Source organism: Clytia hemisphaerica, unplaced genomic scaffold (assembly GCF_902728285.1).
Source record: "Clytia hemisphaerica strain Z4C2 unplaced genomic scaffold, Clytia hemisphaerica genome assembly, whole genome shotgun sequence".
NCBI classification, from domain to species: domain Eukaryota; kingdom Metazoa; phylum Cnidaria; class Hydrozoa; order Leptothecata; family Clytiidae; genus Clytia; species Clytia hemisphaerica.
Genome location: NW_027103247.1, coordinates 633,448 through 660,241, shown reverse-complemented (window position 1 = coordinate 660,241; position 26,794 = coordinate 633,448). Strand labels below are relative to the sequence as shown.

Here is a 26,794-nt window from a genome sequence, read left to right as displayed (position 1 = left end):
AAATTGTAATGAAATTTAATTCTTTATAATCATAATGACTGTTTGTAAAAACAATTATTGTTTTAGTATATATTTTCTTACTGCTTCTTGCTGGAAAGCACGTGAAGCGTTCAAGCGAAAGTAATAATTGCCTTTGTTTCTTGGGGGAGGTTTCGATCCCTTCAAATGTTGAAAAGCATGAGAGCAATTAAATGACTGTTCAGATTTCATCAACAAAACGTGAGATGAGTTGAAAAGAACAAAATATTTTTGTGAAATCGGAACATTAATCACAGTAAACTTTGTTTGGTGAAGGGAAAACAGAGAAGCGAAGAGAATCAGTCGAATCAGTTCATGAGAGAATGGATCATCGATACAGGAATTTCTTAGACTAGTAAACTAGTTGGTTATTACTTATAACCTTATAATAAAACTGTCAATCAAATAATGTAAACACTAATACTAGTCTTGGAATTTCTCAGAAATTTCCTCTTACGATTTGGCTACGTCACCACACGCCACTCATGCTGCGTTGATCCATGTTGATTCTCACTGATTCTAAGTTTTCCTATGAACCATCGATTTTTCACACAACAAACATTGTGTTAATATGAATATCTTATCAAATCAAATTAACAGTTTTTTTTATTAAATCACGCATAAGAAACAAACTTATCCTTATCAATCTTGGTTCTCACAAAAAACTTGAGTTTACAAAGCGAAATGAATTACTCATTAGCTTAATCACTGGTACTTTTATTGTCAAATGTCGTCTGTTTTCTATTCAATCGAAAACCTTAATTAAAAACCACGACAAACTGATTACGAAAATTGTGTTTTGGCACAGAATCAATTAGAATTCTTCTATTGCTTATATTTCCTTCTTTTCCGAGAATTATTCAATTTCAAGTCTTTTTTATGGATAATTATATGATCGGAAAAATAATTAGCAATTTATAGGGAAGTTGCCCTTAAAATGGCATTCTTTAGGTTCAGTTCCCCTAAATTCTATGATGGTGGTATTCTTAGCATGTTCTAAATTTTCTTATAAAGAAAAAAGAGTCTAATTACTGAGATATGCTTTATAGCATTAAAAAGAATAGGTTTAAGACCTGAGGGTACTAGGGTTGGCGGGATGTGTGGATGTGACCTCCAACAATCGACCTTTAGATTTTCAATTATGAATCTTCATTGGTGTTATTCTAAGCTTCCGAAATACTGAAAATGATTTTCTTTCACGATATTGAAGTCTCGTATGCTGCTCAAAGGTACAAAAAAGATACTACCTAATTTCTCCTATTCTAGATTTGAGCCTATTCACAATTTTGCATATTGTGGATCTCGCTTTGTCTAAATTCTTTAAGACAAACAAAAATTGTTAAACTTCAAATGTTTTCTCAAGTAAGGATTCACCAAATTCTTCTTTTGTAAAGTTTGATAAAATATTTTCTAAATTACATTATTTCATCCCACCAGTAACCCAGCCGGCAAAAAACGTCAAAACAACGTTCATTTGACATTCATAACGTCCAAATAACGTTATTTGAACGTTAAAACAACGTTGTGTGCCAACCAGTAATCTTTCCTTAGAAATCATCTTCATCTTCTTCTTCGTCTTGAACATATTGAGGATCTTCTTCAAGGAGATACATTTCATCATTATCATCACCAATAACTTGTGATGAAGTTGATGCTGGTAGAGTAGATCCAACTGCTGCCAATTTGCGACCTACAAAACAACAAAATAAATAGATACTGGTTCATCTGAGTGTTTGCCTCCCCTTTGCCACCTTCTTATATTCGTGAAATAAAGAGGGTTTAAAGTTATGACAGTGTGATCAAAATTTGATAATATTCCAATTGGAACACCCAACGATAGAAACAAAGTGCATTACACGTTTGTTTTATGAACATCCAAGATTTTTGAAACTTTCAGATGTTCTCAACTCCGAGCTTAACTCTTTGAGAAAATATTATTGACCTTCTCACCATTTTGAGAGTATTTTTGTTCATTTCCTTAAGAAATTCGGATAACTTGCTTTTATAAAGTTTGTTCTTATAAAAAAACTTATAACATCAAAACGTTGTCCGTCTGCCGCTCAAAAACATTCCCCTGGCACACAACGTTGTTTTAACGTTCATCTAACGTTATATGGACGTTGTGAACGTTAGGTTAACGTTGAAACAACGTTGTGTGCCAGCTGGGTTTGAATATGGTTACAATTAAACGCTGAAAACTATGCTGTGTAACATATGTAATCACCAATGATTTTACTAACCTTCTTCATTGATCATGCGCGCCTGTTTTGGAGGCATATTGGTGATAATGCCATCAAAGTATGGATGGACTCTTTTCATCGAGCTCTTCAAATTGTAAGTCCAGGCGAAAGCACCACTGAAAACTCCTAGAAAATGAATTCCCCACGTTATTCGTTAAAAGTGACCCATTTGTATTTGCTATTATTGTTTCATTTCCTGGCATCTTAACTGCAATTCGATTGAAGCCATCAAGTTATCTGACTCTTCCGAGGGTGAGAAGTGCCTACTTCACAATATCAAAAAAGAAGGACAAATTTCAAAAAGAACAACAAATTTCACCATCCACAACCCCGACCGTTACTGCACCACCCATACGTATTCATTCCTTTTGTCGAAACATTAATGACATATTTTCTCTTGTATTGAATGTACAAGTAAAAATCATCAATGCAGTCAAAAGCTTTTATTGCAGTAGATAAAACCTTTGAAGTGTCTTTGGTGTTTAAATTAGTTTCAGTAAAATTCCTTCACTTTCCCATGGCCTTTCTTCTTTTTGACGAGGCAGAATTTCTCCTATTTTTAGCGTAAAAAGAATAGTGTTTTAGAAAGAAACCAGGGAAAACAGAAATTAGAATCAAAACATACCATTTTCAACGTTAGTTCTGATAGCATTCAAATGATCTTGTTTCAATTTATGGAAAGGCGAACAAGCAGTCTGACCAGTGTTGTAAAGAATATTCTTGAAGTTCGGATAATTTAACTTAGCTCGAGCTATACTCATTTTCACTGAGTCCATTGTAAGGTAGATACGGTTTAGATTTGGACTATTTGATTTAACGATTTCGTCGAAATAAGGCTTTGTATGTTTTCCTTCTGCACCGAGAATTACTATTCCTCTGTATCCGTTGTTGAATAGATTTTCATCCAATGCTTTAACAATCTAAAGAAAATAGAATGAAATTTATCTAAAATTTCTGCAGCGTTGATCGCAGTCGGGAAGGGAGTGGCAGGTTCCTAGATTCCCGATTCCACTACTTGATCGATTTCTACCAGATTTCCGTCACATACATTTCTGCCATCTGCCACCGCAGACTATTTAAATAAATCGACAATTACAACTGAGGTTATATCCATACAGTAGAAATTGAAGTATTAGACAGTGTGGCCCTTTACGGAGAATTATCAAACTTCAAAGTATTGTAACTCAAAACTGAACATTATAAGTTCAGTTACCTCTGGATAGATCCCATCCGGCACACAACGTCAAAACAACGTCCATGTGACATTCATAACGTCCAAATAACGTTATTTGAACGTTAAAATAACGTTGTGTGCCAGCTGGGATATAAAACATAAATCAAAAGAGTATAACGGCGCTCTTCTCGCTCGATTCATGCGAAGAGTTCTGGTCTTTTTCTCAGAAAGTATATCTTAGATTTATTAAGATAGTATGTTCATTTCTTAGATGATGTTTCTCCAGTCAGAGAAAATTCCTTTTACTGTGAATGCCATAAATAAGACGGAGGATAGATTCAAATCTTTAAACTTTAGATTACTATGTGTTGAAATAATAAAGGCTACCTTTTGACCAGATTTTCTGAGAATTGATTCTGACTTTCCTTTCACTTTATTGTCCAACCAGATAAGGGCTAACTTTGAAGAATATTTTCGACCTGAAAATAAACAAAATCAAATCATGATTGATTGATTTTATGTAACATTACCCTTTTGAGACGAAGCCAAGAATTTTCAATTAGGGAAAAACTTTACACCCCTGTGTTATAGTCCCACTGGAAAATTTGGCAAAGATTTCGTCCCCAGTGGGAACGAACATACCCTGGATTTTCAGCCCAACTACTGAGAAATTAACTTTGATTCCATCCCCACTCGAAATTCAATGTTAAGAAACCCATCCCACTGAGTTATTTAGCCTTGGAACAATAGAAATTATATCCCAATTGGTATTTCAATAGGAACTTTTATCTTCACTGAGACCCCCAACCCCCACTGAGGAAAAGAGTTCCACAGGGGCTGTGAGATGGGGGTGTAACTTTTTTTCTTGCAACTCTTTGACCTAGACATGTTCAAATAGCTTAGAAATATATTGTCTACCACTATGAGCTTGAGCTCTTCAACTTTCGATGACCATTCCACACTTTAAGATCTATTCTTTTGTGTCAATTCTAAATATTGAGCAATGGGGAGGAAAAGTGGGGTACGATTTGATAAAAAAAATGTGAAAATTTACCTATTATTGATCAATAAAACTTTAACATTAAAAACAAATCTAAATTCAAGTATGGTGCTTCCCATTTGACACACAACGTTGTTTCAACGTTTTTCTAATGTTCATAATGTCCATATAACGTTAGATGAACGTTGAAAAAACGTTGTATTCAAGCTGGCTTACTACAAATAAGTTACCTGCTCTTTGCAACCATTTAGCAGCATTCGCCTTTGCAGCACACGGTGACTTTTTGACGAACCAAAAAAATTTCTCTTTGAGTGAAGGGCAAATCGATCCTTTCCAGAACGAGCAGAATAAACCCCTATGGTAAGATGATAAAAAATATTGTTAATTGTAATGAGCTTTTCAAAATTGGATTGGGGTTTAGGGATGTACAGTTACCACAAGTATTTTATCCAGACTCAATCTAGAGCAGTAACGCCAAGTTACTAAAGCTTTAAAGTAATGACTGCCCTTAAAATATAGTTAACCTAAATACTTAGACGAATGAGTATTGGTCGGTTTACTTTACGGGCCTGATTCTTAAAGATTTGGGTAATGTTACCATCTTTACATGCAGGTCTTAATACATCTTTATCAGTTGTTATATTTCTGTTCTCCCACCGCACTCCTTTTTCTCAAACTACGAGTATTAAACACTCCTGTCTCGCAGCCCCGGTGGAACTTTTTTCCTCAGTGGGATAAAAATTCTATTGTTCCAAAGTTAGAAAATCCAGTGGGATGGTTTTGGAGTGCAATTTTTAGACTTTGGATTTCGAGTGGGGATGAAATCAAAGTCAATTTCTCAGTGGGCTGAAATTCCAGGGTATTTTCCCACCGGGGACAAAATTATTGCCAAATTTTCCAGTGGGGCTGGGGTCCTAGCGGGTCTGTGACACAGGGGGTGTTTTAGCGAACAAAATAATTTATGCTTACAAAGGGCACATGCAAGTACAATCACAAGGTGCACCATGATAAAAACGTGTTGGATTTCCTTGATTATCAAATTGTAAGTCTGCTTCTACTGCATTAGCCCCATTCTGTACTGCCCAATCCAATGTAGCAATATTGTTACACATGTGAGCAATATTGTAGAAATCTCTACCACCTATCGATCAAGTAACAAATGAAGAATAATTGGTCAGAAGTATTTATTTATATAACAATACTTCCAATGTTCGGATTGACTGCGTTTTCACCAACTCAAACATCCTGATTTTTCTACAATGTAGCTATGGAATTCAGATCTAATTTCTAGTCTACTGAAAGAACCCAGCTTCAAAAACTGATGGAAAAGATTGGTCGGTCCCTGTGAAAAAATTATCCTTAAATTTCATCTCGATTGGTAAACTAAACTAAACCCTACAAGAAAAGCCTAGAAATCCCTACTGATTTTCCTAGCTGTGACCAACAAGATTCATAAAACCCCAACTATAACACTCTGTGTACTGAGGTAAATACTTATTTTTACGATGGTCTGGATTATAGCCACAATAAGATTCATAAAACCCAAACCATAACACTATCGGACCTTTTCATAAATTACGTCACAAACATCACTTGCCTCGTTTTAAAATCATTGCCATGGTGATTAACTCCCAACGGGTTTTTTTAAAACTCCTTTCTATTCATAAAAAAAATCATTTAATGTCTCAAGAGATATAATCACCATGGTAATTGTTTGAATACGAGGCAAGTGATGTCCGTGATGTAATTTATGAAAAGGTCTAAGCAGAGTAGACCGAGACAAATGCGTTTAAGTTTTGGCAGTCAAATTTTTGGCTAACCCATAATCAGTTTTGGGGAAAATTGGTACCAACCAACATTTCAATCCAATCTAGTATTTAATTACAAAGCCAATTCGACCAATTCAGCAAAAAAACTACTTACAATCCACAAAACTGACAATTACAGTGAAGACACAAATTGTCCAATACTTCATCTTGAAATGTAGTATTTATTGCGCCAAACAATCAAATTGCTAAGAAAAAAAATAAATGGATTATCCATCATTAAGTTCTTTAAGAAAATTCAAAATCCTGCAGTTCAAAGTGTGGAATAAAAATTGAATAGAGTTGGACCCTGCAATCATAAGTTCTACTAAAATTCGAATTCGAAAAACTGAAAATCGATCGTCGCGCTGCAGACTCTGGGCTTATCCAAACTCTTCTTTTTTCCTCTCTCCGGAATCAAGCCTTAATTCTCCGTCACCCAAATTCACAACAGCAACAAAAATCGAATGCTAAACAATAGAGAACGACAAATTTTTCAAGAAAATTGAAACAGGTTACTCTAAATTTGGGGTAACTTTTGGACGGGAATTTTATACACAATTAGCATCCTTATATCAAAACATATCAGAGGAGATGCGTGAGATCAGATGGTGAGCATACCTTTATCAATAGTTGATAGGACAGAAATTCGAATAGATTCGAATAGAAAACATCAAAGTCAAACCCGGCCGTATTAAGACGTATTCCGATCAAGGTAAAGCTTTTCAACTGTTTACTTTAGAGAATTTTTGAGAAGAAAATCAGCTCGGGCCTACGACCAAAGAGCTGGAATAAACTAAGAGCTAAGTGGGTAAAGCAAGAAAATTCTGTACAAAGCATTCTGGGCCTGTTTTGGTGCCAATGATACGAAAGACAAAACAGAACGAATCGAAAAGTTATCCACCAAAGAGAGCCCCGATGATGAAAAACACATCCTACCTTTACGCAGTCTTGAAAGAAAATGAGCTTTTCTTCCGCCCTCAATCATATTTCCATTCAATATTCTTAGCACCAAACAATGGAGACATTGTATGCTCGGCATTTTGTTAATATTCAGCTATCAAAAACTCCATTCTTCACCTATTTCAGACTGCATAATTTTTCATTAAATTCTTTAAAACAATAAAGTGCTTTGTAAACTCCACTTTTTTTAATTCAATACTTTCCATATCTAAATAAAGAATTTTATGAAATATCAAAACTAAGTGAAACCTTGTACCCAGTCCATGGCTGCTTTGGTTGGTTATTCATTCAAATTAGATTCATAAAGAAAATTCTAGATTTCAAGACTGGTCTTGACCATAGATATCTTATATAAAACACTAGATAGAGCTACTCTGTATCTCCCAAGCAACGGCAGGTGAAGAAAATCGCCATCTTTGCTGAAAGTAGGTCACAGTAGGTCACAGTTCGGTACCGGCAATTTGTCCAACCAATCAAAAAAAACCTGAATGGCGCAAAGCAACGAGGTAAAAGATAGGCTTGATCGATCAAATTACCGGCACCGAACTGTGGTCTACTTATCAAACCATAGTATAAGAAAGCCGCGGCTGGAATGATAACATCTGAATTTCTGTTGTTCTATCTTTGTCGTATTTGATGACTATTTGTTGTTCAAGAAATCAGTAATGTAGCATCTTTAATGGTAAATTTTATTGGTTTGTCGTTAATACTTACTTCTCAGTGCGTTTTAGACATTAATGATATGCTCTTGATAATACACTTGCATTATAAAATCATTGTAAAGGAAAAATCAACACTAAGAAATTGAAACAAGCACAAAATGGGGGGCCCCCCAAAATGGCTGGGCTGAAAGAACTCAAAAATTAATGAGGTGCCTTGAAATGCCTTTGCAATATTTCAGTGAAATCGTTTTAGAAATCAATGAAAAAGTACATCAAGATAACACTGTGAAAATTTCAAGCGAGCACCTTCAAAATTTATCATTTAAATTGACAAGAAAGTTATCATCTTGAATATAGTTCTTATAATTTCAATTTTAGCAAAAAACTATTGTTTCCACAAAATACCCCTAAAATATGTCCAAAATTAGTTCAAGTATTTTATTGGGTACAGATTCAAAGATATCTAGCAACAAAAAAGATTTTTGTGAAGGAAAATAAGAGAAACATTTCAAAAACTATTTCCAATAATAAACTGATCATCTTAATGTTCTTATAAAGCTCGGAGACAGAGATGGAACAGCAATTAACTGAAAAGACAATGCGGTACATATTCCAGCCGCGGCTTTCTTATACTATGGTCAAAGATAGCGGATTATTTTGATTCAAATATGGAGGGAGTAGCTCTATCTAGTGTTTTATATAAGATATCTGTGGTTTTGACCATACTTTTCTAGCCTGTATCTGAGCTCTAGAAAAAAAATCGCCTAAGAATTCGAGAGATACTCAGGTACTGACTTTTAAGGTTCCATTTTTAGTAGACCACATGGCTTTTAAATATAAACAGGAAAATTTTCAATCTAAAAATTACCAGGGTGACAAGATTGAAATAAAAATTTGAATTTCACAGCCACCATGTGAGTTCTAAGAGTTGACTTTCATCAATTTGGATTTGAAAATAATCGAAGAAGCAACGAGAAGCGACGACCGAGTGGTCTACACGTATTTTTTTATAAGAATGATGTTTTTCAATTCATCATGAATATTCTTAACTTTTTTGAGGAAAATTATCCTGAATTATTCTAATGGTATTCTTAGGTTTGAATCAAAATCACATCCTAAATCTAGCATGTAATACATACATCAAGCAATAATTTGGTATTTACATTGCTGGGTAATGATTGGCAACTTAACGGTAAACTGCTCGAAAAATGGTATTCTTAGGTTCAGTTGCCTGATTCCAAGATGGTGGCACTCTTAGCATATTCTTAATTTTTTTGGTCAGTTTCATCATAAATATTCTTATAAAGTATATTCTTATAAGAAAGGCATGTATAACGTCAGCGCCGCAAACCAGGGGGTTCGAAGTCCGTTCTGTTAATGGATGACTTGGTTAGCCGTGGACCCCGTGAAAAAACAAATGACTGTCTTTAGGTTGGTAGATTGTATGTGTTACAGAGCCTTTTTTTTCACAAAAAGATAATAAAAATCCGAAATAAAACGGACAACTGTCTACAAACCCTGAAAGTTTTTCTGAAAGTTTTTCTTGTAATAACACTTTAAAAATGTGTCTTCTCTCTAACTGGAAATGATAATTTTCAAAAGCAGTTAATTTCATTTTAATTTTTACAGATGCTTAATCGAATACGAGTGGATTTTGTGACATATACAAGTCACGGAGTTACGGGTTACTGGTATGGGTTACAGCAAAGGCCTCAATCATCATGTCCATACGATCTTTCTAAAAATCCAGTTTTCACACTATAAAGTATAGAGTTTCTTTGCCAATTTCTATTTTCAAATAATATTATACTTCAATAAGGTCGTGACAATTTTTAAATTTGGATTTTTTTTTATTTATTAAACATTTAATATTAGCTGTAACATGCCAATAAATAAAAAAAATAAAATGAAATAAAATAAGTACCTAAATTTTATTGAAAGTGAAGAAATATGCTGACGTAAGCAAAAATTGTAATTTCTTTTTTCTTGGATCGCTTTCTTTTATTGATATACACATTTGGTTAAAATTTGAAAAATTTCTCCTACTACAAGTTATTCAAATTCTTATTTCTGTGACGATCAAAATCATGAAAATTGGCTAAAAAATTTGCTTTTTCAGCATGTGGGACCTTCTAACCATGACCCATCTCATTTTCTAAATCGAAATGCTTCGAAAAAACCTAAAAAACATTTACGCTAAAAAGTGGAACCTCATGTGACCATTGGGGAGCACCTTAGATACAACGAGCTTGAAATTTTCTGGAGATTTGGGGCATATAAAAGGGAGAAAGCGTGCATTATTTCATCACCCCACCGTTACCAGTTAGCCTCCGTCTCAGAACGCGGTCAGAAAATTTTGCGGATAATTTCACAGCGAAAATGCATCCAGTGAAATGTGAGTAATGTATCATGATTCAAGTCGACTGACATAATTATACACATAATACATGTTACAAGTTCTGTCTACGGATTCTCAAGCTCGGCTATAATAAAACTATTACATGTTAGTAGCAGACCCGACTGACCAATGTTATGTAGCAGGTTGAAACATGAGTTTCTGCTGGAAAGATGCAGTTTGTTTTCAAGTTAAATCTTCAAAATAAAACAAACTGTGTGGGTTTCTTTACTTCCAAACAACCTACCAATAGTTTTGGAACACTCCATAATAAAGGAAGATGGCTCTTCTTGTGGATTGGCTTTCTGATACCCCATATAAACAAGATGTGACATGAAAGTGAAGAGACATGATTTGTTGGTTTTTGTTTGATTATTTGTTGACTCATATATCTCATGGCAAATGGGATAGCAAATGACTTTTCATGTATTTCTTGGCTCTACATATGATACCTCTAACTTTGAACACCTCCAGAATGTTGAAAAAAGCATTTTACGAGATAAGTTTCAATTATAATTTTCATGGAAATTTTTAATCGACGGATTTGGCTTTGCGTCAGTTTTGTTTGGTTGATGTTTGGTATCGTGATCATTAAAAGCAATGAAATACCACACAGTCACTCTACACATGATGCCTCCAGCCATGATTGAGTATCAGAATGTTGGAAAAACAATCATTTTACGAGAAATTGTTGATAGAAATTATATTGACTTATTTTTACAATTTTGGCGGTGTGGGTTTAGTTGGTTGATAATGTTTACACTGTGGGATGATTTTCAAAAAACTGTTATATTGATTGTTGTTTGTTGGAATTGATTACCAAAAAAAAGAGAACCTTTTTTTGATAAATACTTTATTTTTTTTCATGAATCGAAAAAACCGTGTGGATAGTATGTCTTGTAGTAATACCAATGCAGTGTCTGTTTTCAAATTTTGAAAGCTCTATACCTACTGAATTGAAGCTCTGACTAGCTCTGTTTTTAAAACTTTGAGCCATGTTTTTTTCTTTGTTGCTATTAAAGATAGATTTTTAAATTGTCGTAATGTAAATTTATGGTAAAGTTTTAGTTTTTGAGTTTAGTTCATCAGTTGTCAGTAGTACACACAGTAGTATTTTTTTCAGTAATCTTTTCTTGTAAATATAGTAACATTTAACCAGACTCATTGCCCTCATTATATTCGAATTTGTATTTTTTTAGGACTTTTTAAACACCAAAACAAAGCAAACAACATGCCAGTTCTTTCTGGACAAATACATATGTATATACTTTATTGTGTGCTTTGAGTTCTATTCTAATCAACCCTCTCAACTGCTGATCTTTCAACTATCATTTAGGAGTATAGAATGGGCTTCCATAGTACCATTTTCTCTAAGTATTTTGTGCAAATTTTCAACAAAGTAGACTTCTTGACTGTCCTTGTCCATTATGTTAAAGATGGAGGACATTGCTATTTTTGGTAGCCTTCACATATCAATAAGGAGCTTTGGTGTAAATGTTTTTTCTGATGAAATCATACTAATCTGAAACTATTAGAACTTTCTAGAACAATAATCTTGCTCCAATCTTGAGAAACACTGGAAAAATAGGTTAGCATTCCCTGCCATAATTTCACAGATTTCCTCTGCTTTCTGCTTGAAAACGCTGTCGCATAGCCGAAAACGAAAGTGAAACTGTGAAAACGTCCGCAAATTCAGGCCCAGTCCTCTTCCGAGACGGAGGCTACTTCGACAACTCCTTTGATTGTTTGATAAGAGCTGAATGAATCGAATGAAAACATGGCCATATTGAATAGTTTTTATCGAGAGTGATGTAAAAATGCCCCACGATCGCAGGGAATTTGGCTGACAACATCCATTTTCTTTCCTGTAAAAAAAAAGAGAAATGCACATATACCGGGTGGTCCAAAAAAAACTTCCATAAATTTCAAATTTCAAAAAGCTCTACGTCAAAATTTGAAACTTATGGAAGTTTTTTTTGGACCACCCGGTAAAAAATTTTAGTATATTAAAGAGATTTTTTACCCCGAAGTTGGGGTAACTCTCAGACGAGAATTTTATACACGATACGCACCCCATATATCAAAACCAATTCCGGGAATGCGCGCAGCCTAAGGCTCTAGCTCGGCTGAGGCACACGTTATTCAATAAAGAACTTTTAAAGTTTTTGAAGCCATCGAGTATTCTCAACATTTTGAGTTTTAAACCTAAAAATGTTCTTAAAATGTTCTTATTTTCACCATTTGGTGAGTTTTTTTGTCAATTTCCTAAGAAATCGGTTGTATTAGAGCCCGCAAAGCCCACAAAGCCCGCAAAGGGTTAAAATGTTCCTAACTTATTCTTAATATTTTGGCCATTGAAGCCTTATGTTGTTATATAGTTTCCTCTTAAAAAAAACGTAAGTAGATGAATATCTTCAAACGCTTGTTGAAAACGATTCACATCCTACTCCCAGCTGACACACAACGTTTTTTGACGTTTATTTAACGTTCACAACATCCATTTAACGTTAGATGAACGTTGAAACAACGTCGTGTGGCAGCTGGGCTACTAGAAGAAAAAAAAGAGACAGTATTGCAGAACGTGTTGTTAAATCCACCTACCTTATCGACCTCGCTTAACAAGAAGGAACCATTTGCAGTATCTTTCAATCTGTCTTCACAAGCTTGTTGTGACAAGCTGCCTATGTAATAAGATTTCTTCTTGAACGAATTGTAATCGTTGACTTCATTTGAGATAATATCTTCATCGTTGACGGACAATTGAACAGCTTGTCCTCCTTTTGACACTAGAAATGTTGATACATATTTTCCGATGATATTTTCAATACTGTTATAATGGTTCGTTTCTTTGCAAAGAAACTTTCCGTTCTTTGTTTTGCCAATCCAAACATGACCAATGTGTTTTTGTCGCTTGATCGAGATGGTGAGATCACCAGGCTGTGAAAAGAAAGTTAAATTAAAACTCAAAAAAGCTGTAACGTTGAATGCGTTTATAGGAAACATTATTGTTCTTGGAATAACTACTTATTGTCCTCGAATTTCAATTTTCGCGCAGCCTTTTCTAGAAAAAATGATTTCATTGTTTTTGGCTTATACCGTGGAACAGAATTTATAAAAATTGAAATCTTCAAAATTCATTAACACCCCTGCCTGTCCCTTACGTAGTCCCAGTGGAACTTTTCCCTCAGCAGTGATAAAAATCTTATAGAATTCCCTATATCTGGAAAAGAAATTCTTTTGTTTCAAGTTCAAAAAATCCACTTTGATGCTGTAAGAGTACATTTGTTTCTATTTAATTTCAAATGGGAATTAAGTCAATTTTCCAGTTGGGCTGGAATTTTCGGATATTTTCCCACTGGAGATGGAATTCAGGACAAATTCTCCAGTAAGCTGGGGGGGGGGGAGGGGGGGTCACACCAGTTAATTTTTCTCTGGACAAACTGTACATGGCAAAGGTTTCAAAAAATCCTGCTTAAAATACCTACACTGCTTTCACTTTCACGCACCAAAAATGATCCTTCCTTTTCTATTGATAATGATAATTCGGCATCTTTACGAGTCACTTTTTGAATAAAAAACTCCCCTACTTTGTTTTTAACGCTGACACGAAAACGTTGAGAAGGGCTTTCTTTGCAGCTGGCTGAATGACCAGGAATTTGGGTGTAAATATACGGATGAATATTGGACCTCTCAAAAACCTTTCGCGCCTCTTCGTCATCCATGGTCTTTAGGTAGCTATCATGAGTGAGTATCAATTCTTTCTTTGGGTCAGACAGAGCATTCAAAATTTGAATTCTAGCCTCGTCATTCTTGCTATCGAAGGCTTGATTCGATTTGTTATCTATGTCATATACATAGCTCTTTCGATCCTTGTTGGTAGTGACATTATTAGAAAACACATCAGGGGAAACATACTCTTGAGCAAGTCTACGGGCATCCTCGGCTGATCTTTTCAATCCAGAACTAAAAAAATCTTCATGATTATTAAGAGTATCCTTGTTTTGTTTCGACTCCAACATCAAGACTTCGTCAGGGTTACCATAGTGAGCTCCACCAGTGTCTTTAGCATAGAACGAGATTCATCAATGGCAAGCCACCAACCACTGACTTGTTTTTCGACAATTTTCAACACAACTCCACTATCAAATGAAAGCTCGTTTGATTCTCTAGCAAAATATGAATATAAGGTTCTAGCATAATTTTCCGCCATTTTGTTTTATTTTCTAGCGAACATGTCTGTTGATCATTGTAACAAAATTGTTTTCAAAAGGGTCACATATCATTCACGATAGCAGAATAGATTCTTTCACTCACAAAAACAAGTATCATATTAACAAGATAAACAAAAGTTATACATTACTGCCCCATTACATATTATATATGAGACACCATGGCTTTTTATAAGACCTCTTTTCATGTACCATGACTACAGTGTCACAGTATATGAATTTACAATGTGACAGCAATTCTTCTGGTAACAAAATTACATGGTGACCGACAGCACAAAGATCTGTTCCAAAACTACGCGCCTTTTGTTATAAGAATATACTTTATAAGAATATTTATGATGAAATTGGTAAAAAAATTAAGAATATGATAAGAATAGCACATGGAATTTGGCAACTGAATCTAAGAATATCATACTTAGAGCATTCTTCCATTAAATTGCCAATTATTCCCCATCAATGCTAAATGGTTCCACAAAATGCCAAATTTTTGCTTGTAGTATGTATTACATGTTAGATTTTGGATCCAAACCTAAGAATACTGTAAGAATATTTCAGGATGTTTTTTCCCAAAAAGATAAGAATATTCATGAAAAACAATTGATGACGTCATCATTCTATAAAAATGCTGAAAACAAGGCCCCTAACTTTATTTAACTTTAATTTTTTTACTCAAATTTTGTAAGGCAACTATTTATTTTTAGGCACAAGACCGATTTTTGGCACCGCTTGTATCGTGTATTTTACAGACCGATCCAAAATTTCCTTTTATGCCTAAATCTGTTAAGCAGTTTAAGCAAAGTTATTTTATGTTTTACCCTTCAATTTATTTGAGTTCAGCAAATCCAATTTTCTGGCATTTTTTGAGTTTTTACAAAAAGGAGAGTAACGATCGATTGATTGTTATGAGGAACTACAGTGGAGATACAACTCTTCTACATTGGTTGTTATTTTTGTTATCAGTCTGTCCCTCTAAAGAATCCTGCATTGTAACACGCATGCGTAATTTGTCACTTTGTCGTTCTTTAATAAACGATATGTAGTTAATTCCCGTGATAATCAAGGAGGAATGAATACGTTGTACAGTCACTCTCGGTATCGGGGTTGTGGATGGCGACATTTGTCGCTTTTTGTGAAATTTGTCGTTCATTTCGTTTATTTTGAGTAAATGCAGGATTCTTTAGATAAACTATGTACAATACTGCAACTTGCTTGTTTCTCCCTTATTTGAATTGAACTGAAATGTTTAATCCTATTTGCCCCAGGGGAAAGGGGAATTTTTGAAACGGTTTGAAACTTTCTGACTTTTAATAAAAGCTTATTAATAATAATAATAATAATAATAATAATAAAAACACTGTATCCGCTGCATACACTTTGTTTACACATTTCGCAAGTACGGTCCTGTCCCTTTAACAGTATTTGTGCAAAATTTTAGGGTCATAGGTCGTCCAGAACATCAGGTTTCATGACTTTATTGTGAAACATGACATAAATAAAACCAAGCTAAAATGGCTTAAAACTCAAAGTTTTAAAATTGCGATAACTTCTGAACTAATGATCCAATCATATTCAAATTCTGACAGGTGATAGGTATTAACAATGTGAATTAAAAAAATTAAAATTTTCAATTTTTTTTTTAAATTTTCATTTTTTTTTTCATTTTTAGCATAGATTTTAACAACAAAAAATATTAATGGAAAATACAAAACCGGCAATCATGTTAAAGAAGAACCTTTTATCTTTCAGAATCTTCAAACAGAATCTCATTATCTTCATTGCTTCGACTGTGAGAGACATTTTTGTAAACCAAATAATTTTGCTTTTTTCCGGTGTAAATTTTTTGATGCAAATTTATTTTTCCTGGAAGTTTGTGTCATTGTACCAATTTTTATGGCCATAGCTTTTCTAGATAAACAAGCAGCCTGGCGGCATGAAGGCCCAGCATCAGAGATTGCTGTTCATTTTGCACTTCAAAGAATAAAGTGCTCTAATTGTTTGCACTCGTTGGTGTTTTTTTTTATTTCGGACATAAGACTTTTCTCTTAGAGTAGTCTGTCGGAGCCTTTTTCAATAACAAAATTCACGACTGTATAGAAGTCTTGCGTATTTTTGCGCATTCGAAGATAGAGCGAAAATTATTTTTCTTTTTCTCGCCCTTTTAATCGAACGGGCTTTTTGTCGGTACAACGGGCGAAAAAGACTGGGCCAGTGTGATAAATGCTCAGCTTGGGTGGGGCTTGGGTTCTCTACAAGGCCTCTGGACATCAACTTTTACAATTTTTATATTTTTATTCATGTACCGCTGTCGAGACGTTCAACATCATATGACGTATGCAAACGAGCACACAAACAAATAGATCAAATGTTACAATCACGTCCAAACAACTATGCGATTACGTTCAAACGTCAATTTACGAACATTAATGCGAACAGTTCCAATATATATTTCATCTGCTACATAAATGAACCTGTGTACTTTACTGTTTTACTTTGTTTGTTATCTCACACTCCTTAACCATAGGTCAACAACAAAGTGGCGGTTTTCGAACCATTATTTAAAACTTTTTTAGCATTTTTGGCATTAGGTATTTCGACCAACTTCAAATGTTCCTAATCTTTAGCCTTTTTCTTTGACCCAAAGTTAGACTTCCTTAGGATGGCTCTATTCTCATCTCACATCTCATATCCAAAACTGCCGTAAAGGTCGTTGCCTATCTTTAGAATTACATCTAAATCATTTTGGGTCCAATAATGTATTGCTTTTACACGCGAATAGACTATCGCCGATAGGGACATGAACATACACTGGGAACCCGTTGTACGACCGAAAACTGCTGCATTACCTTGGTGAGTGGATGCTTTAACTACTTTGTGAATCGTAACAGGGCCTGGATTAGTTTCTATATCACCCGACTGAACTAGTAAAATGGAAGAGAATAAAATAACTGCTAAAAATGGGAGGGGTTTTAGAAATAGGGAAATTTCATTACTATTTGGGGAGCCGTTACTTAATTTTCTATATATAGAACGAAGGTTAAATTGCCTGGTAGAATCAAAGTTGCCGATCAAAATCCGATAAGCTTCGATAGATATCATCTTATTAAACCGTGTATTAGGGATGTAAAATGCAACAGAAATTTCGTAGAGATTTCAATTTATATTCAAACAGTTATAATAAATTATGAATTAAATAAATTAGACAGTAAAAGGCTTTGGCTTTGGCTATGGCTTCGGCTGAATGAATAGGTGGTAAACAATCCACGACGAGGGCTTAATCGTAGATGATACCGAAACGTTAGGTGATACCAACACGTTAGTTGTCGAATCCTAAAAATAAAGGAAGAGTAATAAATTGAATAAAATTTAGTATTTATATCGGAGGGGGGGTTTACACCACCCTGTCAGTTTTTTGCTTATAATTCCCTTAAATTTTTTTTAAATCTCATGAAACTTTGCGACTTTTAACATAATCACATAATGCAAAGGTATACCAAATTTCAAAAGGGATCTCCAAGAGCTAGTACCAGGGCCAAGCTTTTTTCTAACAGTATGGCAGTATTTCACAAAAAAATTGATAGTATTGTGTATTTGAGCAAAAGATTGATTAAATCTTAAGTCACTATTATAAATGGGGATTGGAAACAGACTCTGCTATTATTAAAACATAGTCACAAAATAGATATTTTTTCAAAAAGGACGTTCTGTTGAATAATAATGTAGTCCAGCAGAAATTACATAATGAAAAATACCTTACATCAGCTGATCGGCCACAGTGACGCATGCTGAGTTTTTTTCTGTATGGCTGTTAGCTATATAAGTGTCTGCACGGCAAACTAGAAAATGGAGATACATCATATGGAGATACGCATATGTACTTTTAAGTTTGCCGCACGGACACTTGTATAAGGTAAACAGTTGTAAAGAAAAAACTCAGCTTGTGTCGCTGCGGCCGATCATCTGATGTAAGGTATTTCTCATTGCTACTCACCTGGAATCAAGATAGTTGAAGGGATCAATTTCTTTGTAGAAAGTACCACGTTTGATAGGTTGCAAATCTGAAAAAATAAGTGAGAAACAATAAACACCAGCTTTTGTCTCGATCAACCATGAACCTGTGTACTCTCAGGTGCCTAATAAACGTGCCCCCACGCTTATTAATTTTTCAAAAATTTTCCAACCCCCACGGACTATACATTTTTGAAAAATTATTAAATTTCCAACCCCCACGTTCATTTGTACCCCAATTCTGCCATAGCAACCTTTTCGTATTCGGATGTCGATTAGACTGCTTAATATAATATGGTCTGTGGTTTATACAATATAAATAGCCGTGAGAAACTATAGTCCGGCATGAATCCGTGGCGCAGTGGATAAGGCATTGGGTTTCTGATCAACAGAACTTTGCATTTAGTGGGTTCGAATCCCACCGGTGGCGATCTTTCGGTAAGTCATTCAACAAGCATTCAACAAGTTGAAAAACATAGAAAATAAAAAAAAAAAATACGGAAAATACGAAACAAGTCAAGATGTGACTTTCGAGGTTATGAAGAAGCCACGACCGCATCACACATGGGAACATCGTTTGGATTATTCGTGTGTGCGTATAGTTACTTTTTACATGATTAGCACAGCGAGCGCTATTGGATTTATATCGCGGAAATCATGCACCAAGCACCGTGAACGTTCCGGTGCAGCTCGATCCGGAGAATTCTTCCACCGGAAGCACCGGAACGTTCCGGTGCACGAAAAAAACGGCACTTTTTGCACCGGATGTTTCCGGAGCGCCGGGAGGGTCCTTCGATTAGTACCGTCTGGAACAAAGCATCTTATGATCAACTTCGGTCACTTCTATTGCCAGACGGTGTCAATCGAACAACTTCGAACAAAAATCGCAATCGAACCAATCGAACGTAATCGAACGCGATCGAATAATTGCAATCAACGGCCAATTCCTGGGTAATATTCGATTTTGTTCGATTGCGTTCGAGCAAGGTTAGATTGGTTTGATTAATAGTTGACTATGTTCCATTGGTTCGATTGATTGTCAATTACATTCAATTAATATTCGATTTCGTTCGATTACGATAACGTTCGATGGGTTTGATTGCGATTAAATTAAATTGGATTACTCCGTTAGAGCTTTTTAGCGTGGGCGGCCGAGTGCTAAAGTATCGTACAAAAACGAATAAAATCTAAATCAATCGAACGTAATCGAACATAATCGAATACAATCGAACGTAATCGAAGTAATCGAACGGCAAATCCTAGGTAATATTCGATTGCGATTCGATTGCGTTCGACAATCGAACTGCAATTATTCGATTGTGTTCAATTGCGTTCAATTGATTCGGCGTTCGATTCGTTCGATTGACACCGTCTGGCGATTGACATCCCCTGGGTTTGATAATTTTAAAGTCTCAAGGGCAACATCACTGAAAATTGGCCTATTTTGTCACTTTTTCGGGCTTTTTAAGCTTTTTTGAGTGGGTTCACAGATTTTAGGGGCAGGATTTTAATGTTATAATTTTTCCTTGGGGGCAGCCATGACATGCTTTGAAAACTTGGTGGCAGTGTATCTAGGTAAAAATTATTTCCTTGCCACACCAAAGCAGTTATACTTTTACAAAGTTACCAGTAAGTAAAAATTAAGTTTTAAATTTACCTTTTGTAATGTCACAGTTGTCAAAATATGTTAGGTTTTTCCTGAGAGCTTCTTCTTTTCTTTTTTAAAGTTCCAACAACCAAGATTTGTGAGGTGGCTAAACCACACAGAACTTCACATGAAAATATCATAGTACAGTAGAGAGATTTTGACCAACGTTTGAGTATACTTTACAAAGATCAAAATTCAATTTCTCCCAACCAAATTTCAGAAGCAAGAAGTTAAAAAGATAGAACGTACGAAGGTGCGCACAAAAATACTAGTTCTTATCCGCTAGGCGAAGATTTTAACTAGCTAGCCTGTAAAATGTGCGAAGTATATTTTGAAATCCCGTCTAGTAAACAAATGGTAACAAACACACACCACAGCGCTCTTGAAAGGCCCGTTCGCTTGCGCTGGGCCAAAAATAACCGAGGGTGGTAGATTCTACACCCCCTAGGGCTAAAAAATCAAAAAAGGCCGGGGTTAATAGGGTTAAGTATGGTCTTTAAGATGGGTCACCCAGTGGCCCGCACGTCCGGAAAGGGTCAAGTCAACAAAGAAATTTTCAAGTCTGTCTTTGAAGTAGGAAAACGAACGACAAATAGCGAAAATGAACCTACTTCAAAGGGCTGTAACTTTTTATCCAAGAAAGATATTGAATATCTAAACACAGATTTGAAATCAGCCATAGAATCTGAGGGGTTCAAAACTATTTTTACTTGATTGAAGATTGAAGGCAAATTTTGATATGATTGTTTTACAAGATCCAATAAGTGCGCTCAAAAGGCTTATTTTTAACATTAATTCGAAATCTGAATGAAAACTTCAGAGCAGACCACACACCTCTAAACTAAAATGAAACACAAACTAAATTTTTGATACCAATTATTAAATTGATTTGAAACTTATTACTAAATTAACGAAACAAATTTTTCTTACATACAAATATTCCAAGATTTATAATATCGAAAGATAATAATAATTAAGGAGGACAACAAAAAAGTTTTTAAAATAAACTACAAAAAATTTGCTTTTTTTTAACATGAGAACAAACAACCTAGAGAACTGCGGATGTTAATTAAATGATTTCTGAACTTGTTAGAAAGTGCAAAGGTATCACATAAAGGTATAAAAAAGCTTGAAAATTTCAAATACCTTGAGAAAAATCACATTTTTATTATCTGTCTGATTTAAAGTTATTCAGCCTCAACGACAAAACAGCTAAATACAATCACAGTCTAATCTAAACATGGAGATAAGGGTGATACACGCTTTTTAATAAGAACAATTTTATAAGAACATGAGGCTGAAAATTGGCCAAAACGTAAGAACAAATTAGGAATAATCCCAGGCCTTAAATTTCAGAAATTACTCAGAAAGTACTGATTGTAACAGATTTTAAACCCATTTAAGGTTTTTAAGTGAAGAAACTAAGTGTACTAAGAACATCGTAAGAACATTTAAGCCTGAAAATTTCAACAAATTAAGAATAGCAGCCATAGCCAAAATTTACTGGTTCTTATATCAAAAAGCGTGTATAGGGAAACGGTAAAAAAGATGTCTTTTTTCAAAATCTTGAAGTGCTGTCCCTAAAAATACTAATTTTTCTTTTAATAAAAAAGCTACATAGCTTCCATAATGAGCCAATTGAAACTGAACCTTCATTGACATTAAATTGTAAGGAACTTTTTTAACGAACGAGACTATTCCACCAAAGCAAGCTCCTTAAAGTTCAACAAGAGTTTCTCTCCAAACAAAATATTATTCAACAGGTGAAAAAAGGATCCCGGGTCTTTCTCTGCGGATCCAAGACATCAGGAATGGACTGGAAACACAGACATATTAAAGTCGAGAGAAAGAGAAAGTAAGATGGGCGTTCTTAGCTATCAGATTCTTCCTCATTTAAAGAGCTATCGATGCCATCATTATCGGTAGTGGAGTTACTGATATTGATCGGTGATACAGGACTGTTGATAACTTCTGGTGGATACTTGATACCAATACTGCGGCCCGAGCTGCTGCCACCTACTGAAGTACCGCTACTTCCACTGCTACTGCTGCTTCCACCACCAGGGAGGACGGTGATGTTATCACCTGACTGTTGGAGCCCATTCACTAATTCGTTCACCTCTTCGTCCTCCTCCTGGAAATAAAAATAAAAGAGAGTGTTTCGATTTAAAATAATTTTTGTTTTGGTTAAATTACAGCTAGTACCAAAAAGCATTACTAAAATAAATTTGCAAGGTTTTGGAATTTCAATAACTTAGAAACATCACCATTCTTTTGAAGAAAGTTAATGAAAAAACTTTTGAAATCGTTTGTTATATGGAGGATTTTCAAACGACTTGTATCACGGTATTGTCTCGCAGATCTGGTTATGGTACTAGTCTCCCCTACATGTTTTTTATAAGAACAAACTATATAAGAGTTAAATAGTAAGAACAAGTTAAGAACATTTTAAGGGGTTTCATGGACTCTAAAACACCCAATTTCTTAGGAAATTCCACAAAAATACTCACAAAATGGTGAAATCAAGAGCATTTTAAGAAATTTAAAACTCAATTAAGACCAGCAGAGGGCTCAAAAATTTTAGATGTTCTTATAAAAAACGTTTTCTCATTCCCTCTTTATGAATCATTTGTCAAACAAAAGTCGAAGAGATTCAAACCACACAAAAATTGATCCAACGTCAATAAGAGTACATCTCTGTGTCACAGACCCGCTGGGACACCAGCCCCACTGGAAAATTAAGAAAAAATTCGTCCCCGGAGGGAAAATACTCTTGAATTTAAGCCACACTAAGAAATTGACTTTGATTTCATCCCCACTCGAAATTCCATGTTTAAAAATTGCATTCCAAAACCATCCCCACTGGGTTTTTTACCTTGGAACAATAGAATTTCAATCCCCCTTAAGATTTCAATAGCAATTTTTATCCCCACTGAGGAAAAAAGTGGGGCTGTGGGACAGGGGTGTAAGAGTGGACTCGAGTACACAAATAAAAAACCTTTGAAATTATACTAACTTCTTCTTCAAACATATCACAGGCCTTTGCGTAAGTGAATCTTGCACTGTGTGACCTTTCCAAGAAATATCTACAAAGTAAAAAATAATTGAAGCAAATGAATTGTGACATCGCAGAGGTTGTTGTAAGAACACAGTACTGTAGAAAACATTCTCATATTATTAGCGGCATGCATTTAAGGTGAATTTCGAGATTTTACGAAGAGTGCAATAAAAAAAATCATTTAAATAAAAACACGTTTCTTTTTATAAGAACATACTATATAAGAACACGAGGTTTCGATGGCCAAAATGTTAAGAGTATTTAAGGCTTTGCGGGCTCAAAAACACCCTATTTCTTAGGAAAATGGTCACATAATGGTGAAAATAAGAACATTTTTAGGCTTGAAACCCAAAAAGTTAAGAACATCGAAAGGCTTCAAAAACTTTGGATGCTCTTATAAAAAAAAGAACGCGTAAGACAAAAAAGGTGGCATTTTTGGGAAACAATTACTACTGAAGAATGTATTGAGCTGGGACACGATTGATTAGCCTATTGTCATGCGGCTAGGCTAGAAAATTAAGCTGGAAAAAAATTTTCCTGGTTTTTCTCGAGAACAATCATTGACAAAACCTATGGCGAAAAACCAGAAAAACGAGCATTTCTCCCTCTTGAACAGGATCTAAATCGCTAGAATAATGGCATTTTGTCATATAATATTTTGATTTATGGCCGATTTCATGTTTTGATTTTTTTATGAAATTATATGCATACCCGTTGGAAGTTTCATTGGATTGAGTTGGAGGTGACCAATTATTGTAATTGTATGCAGAAGGTGCTCGCTAAGAGAAAACAAAATAAGATGAAGCAAAGTAAACCGAAGCAGCATAACTGAAACATCAACAAAACAACAACAGTAGTGCGATTCGAATGCCCACTAGATATAGATTTTAAATTGCATTGTAGAATATAAAACCCTTGCTTTTCCTAGCAACGGAAATAACGGTTTCTCGAGTTTCCAAAGTAACGCATTTTTTTCTTCAAAAAATTGAAAGCTCGTTCGTTCGAGTACTAATAGAATGAGCACAAAATTCTGATGATTTTGATATATTATACATTTTCATTCCATTTTTGTAACCCAAAATAATGATGGTTAAAAATAAATTTGTGATTTAATATTTAGGTATTTTGGGTGAAAGCTAAAACAATCTTTCTTATTAGTTGGACTATTTTACAGTAACAAAAAAAAGCCATACCCTTTCAAGTTCGTCCCCAAGCCATCGGACGGCGTCCTTCCATTTTTGTTTCAGTTCTTCTTCTTGTAATAACATCTGTTGCGCTACTTCACAACTAAAATCAACAAACGTGTACATAGTTATATTGGTACTACCTTCGCGAGCCCCCGGGGGGGGGGACTTGGGCAAAAAGGGGGACGGGAATGTGCCGCTGGTCAAAGTACATTTTTTCACCTCCATGAGTCCCAGGTGTGACCCTAAAAACACCAAAATAGAAAATTCCCTCGTAGGGTACCTATTTGGGAGAATTTGAACAAAAATATGAGAAATTTTGAGAAAACTTTGGAATATCAGTCCCATTCAGGGTCACTTTAAAAAAAAACGAGTCCCACGTAGGAATCATTTTTCAAACTTTAGCGGCACGCCCCCGTCAGTCGGTAATATTCCTGCTTTTTTTCTCTTCGAAATGGCGACCTCGTCAAATGCTCCTAGTCTATTTAGCTGGATTCAGCGTCATCAAAAAATCGTCAGAAAGCAAAGTTCAGTCAGAAGTAGACTCTAGTCTATGCTAAACCCTTACATCTGAACATAGTTTAAAAACTTACGTTTGAGTGAGTTGTACAATGCATTTGATACATTGATATCCTCTCTTATGACTGTGCGATTTGGAACGATGAATTGTGTCGAAAAGTCCCTCGCGATCGTCGGAAACACCTAAGAGGAGTAAAAAATCGTCTCAATTATGAGAGCAGACTTCAGTTTGGTTAAGTTAAACAACTGGATAATCCTTTAAACAACCTTTCTATTCCATTATCAAAAATGATGAAAATAAAGTGCTTATAAAAAATCAATGTCCAGACTAAACTGGGGCTGTCTATAATTATCAACATGGAAGAAACCATGGGATTTTCATAAGGAAAAGTGCCTCTTGGATGGAATGTATTCTTTCATAATAGCGGATTTTCCGTTCTATATGGAATAATTTCGTGATTTGACTTGACCATGACCATGTTTAGCATTGATTTTAAACCTCACTTCGATAAAAAATCTCATATAACAGAATATACTTTAGGCGTACAAACTTTCGCGAGCAGAAACTTTCGCGAGGACGAAAAATCGCGAAATTCACGACATTTACTTTCGCGAATTTAACGGAAAAATATTTTTCGCGAGCATAAACTTGTTAAAAATGGTTTAGAGACACAAATACTTCTTGGGTTGGCTTGAAACATTTGTCCTTTGACTTATTAGTCTTTTAGCAGGCTAGAAAGTGCCATAAAAGTTACATTTTATTCAAAGTTTGAAGTTTTACAGATTTTCTATTTTGTCAAGAATTTTTCGTGAGCATAAACTTTCGCGAATAGCCCTTCCTAGAATTTTTAAAGACATTTACTTTCGCGAAAAGGGCCAAAATTCGCGAAAATCGCGAAAGTTTCTGCTCGCGAAAGTTTCTACGCCTAAAGTAATTTGAAGAAAAGAATAATAATATTGACGCAAAATGGTAATCCAAATTCAAAGGGAACACAGAGAAAACAATCAAATAGGCTGATTAATGCGTGACGATGCTGCGAAAAAAAATAACCCTACCTCTGAAAGCAAACTTGAGTCTTTGATGTTGCCACGAATCGTTCAGTAGTAACATATGAAGGAGAATATCCAAGTATGGCCGTAATTCGTACGTATAAGCATATGAGATCTAGAAAAACGAAAGGAAAGTTAAAGGACATTTTTAACGCATCTCCTACCATTCGCTTACACAGCAGTTTTAAACAAAAAGAAAAGAACTGCTTTCCCTCTTCCAACACCGTGCGAGCACAAATTTTAAGAAATCCTTTTGTTTATTCTCCTTTGTCAGCATAAAGGCGCGCCTCCTTTCTATATCATAAAAATATTATTTTTTTTAAGGTTCAATGGAATCGTCATTGTCCATAGTTCGTATTTTATTTGGTAACGTTAAAATATTGTTTTCGATATGTTATCATATTCTTAGTAATTAATTTACATGTGCAGCGATCTCTGACTTAGGTTAGGTTATTTCCACTTGGGTTGGAGTGCGTCTTGTCTTAAACTATAATCGAGGTTATTAAAATAAAATAGCGGACTTTGTGTATACAGTGGGCGTACTTACTTGAAACAAAACTTCGGAAAGAGCAATCAACGAGAAACTCATGCATTCCCAACTCAAAAACTGAAACAGGAAAAATTAATATTTAGTACAAGTAGTAGGGGGAATTTTGTTCGATTTTTTGGAATCGCTACTGGAATCGGTACTGAAATCACCTATACTTGCAATATATCTCTAATCCTAATTTTTTGAGAGCTTTCCAAAAATATACAACAGGTCTCCGTTTTCTCGAGCTAAAATTTTCATTAATTTTAACCCTATGATTTTTGCCTGAGACCGTCATATTTGTTCGAAAATCAC

At 35.0% G+C, this 26,794-nt stretch overlaps 3 protein-coding genes and 1 long non-coding RNA gene across 4 annotated transcripts in view; all 4 read right to left on the bottom strand.

Annotated features, from left to right (window-relative positions):
• Positions 1-1,354: 1,354 nt before the first annotated feature.
• LOC136811138 (dermonecrotic toxin LruSicTox-alphaIC1c-like) lies at positions 1,355-7,200 on the bottom strand. Its single transcript, XM_067067787.1, has 8 exons — positions 7,177-7,200; positions 6,356-6,446; positions 5,402-5,573; positions 4,663-4,787; positions 3,820-3,911; positions 2,884-3,178; positions 2,259-2,384; positions 1,355-1,708 (listed from the first exon to the last, which is right to left on the bottom strand). The coding sequence occupies exons 2-8, from the start codon at positions 6,405-6,407 to the stop codon at positions 1,566-1,568; spliced, it is 1,005 nt and encodes a 334-aa protein (XP_066923888.1). The 5' UTR covers positions 6,408-6,446; positions 7,177-7,200; the 3' UTR covers positions 1,355-1,565.
• A 4,639-nt stretch (positions 7,201-11,839) lies between these two features.
• On the bottom strand, positions 11,840-14,506 carry LOC136811045 (uncharacterized). Its single transcript, XM_067067677.1, has 3 exons — positions 13,743-14,506; positions 12,859-13,194; positions 11,840-12,122 (listed from the first exon to the last, which is right to left on the bottom strand). The coding sequence occupies exons 1-3, from the start codon at positions 14,274-14,276 to the stop codon at positions 11,979-11,981; spliced, it is 1,014 nt and encodes a 337-aa protein (XP_066923778.1). The 5' UTR covers positions 14,277-14,506; the 3' UTR covers positions 11,840-11,978.
• Positions 14,507-17,599: 3,093 nt separating this feature from the next.
• LOC136817345 (uncharacterized) lies at positions 17,600-20,311 on the bottom strand. The gene is made up of 3 exons (XR_010848074.1): positions 20,149-20,311; positions 18,475-18,541; positions 17,600-17,813 (listed from the first exon to the last, which is right to left on the bottom strand). It is a non-coding gene; the product is annotated as an uncharacterized lncRNA (long non-coding RNA).
• Positions 20,312-21,002: 691 nt separating this feature from the next.
• The window catches only part of LOC136816477 (ubiquitin carboxyl-terminal hydrolase 9X-like), a 259,670-nt gene continuing 253,878 nt past the window's right edge, over positions 21,003-26,794 (bottom strand). The window contains exons 51-57 of the mRNA XM_067072850.1: positions 26,498-26,557; positions 25,957-26,065; positions 24,975-25,083; positions 24,391-24,484; positions 23,909-23,976; positions 23,156-23,225; positions 21,003-22,273 (exon numbers count right to left, since the gene is read on the bottom strand). Of these exons, the coding sequence (XP_066928951.1) occupies positions 22,010-22,273; positions 23,156-23,225; positions 23,909-23,976; positions 24,391-24,484; positions 24,975-25,083; positions 25,957-26,065; positions 26,498-26,557 (774 nt within the window). The 3' untranslated portion in view covers positions 21,003-22,009. The remainder of the gene's footprint in view (positions 22,274-23,155; positions 23,226-23,908; positions 23,977-24,390; positions 24,485-24,974; positions 25,084-25,956; positions 26,066-26,497; positions 26,558-26,794) is intronic.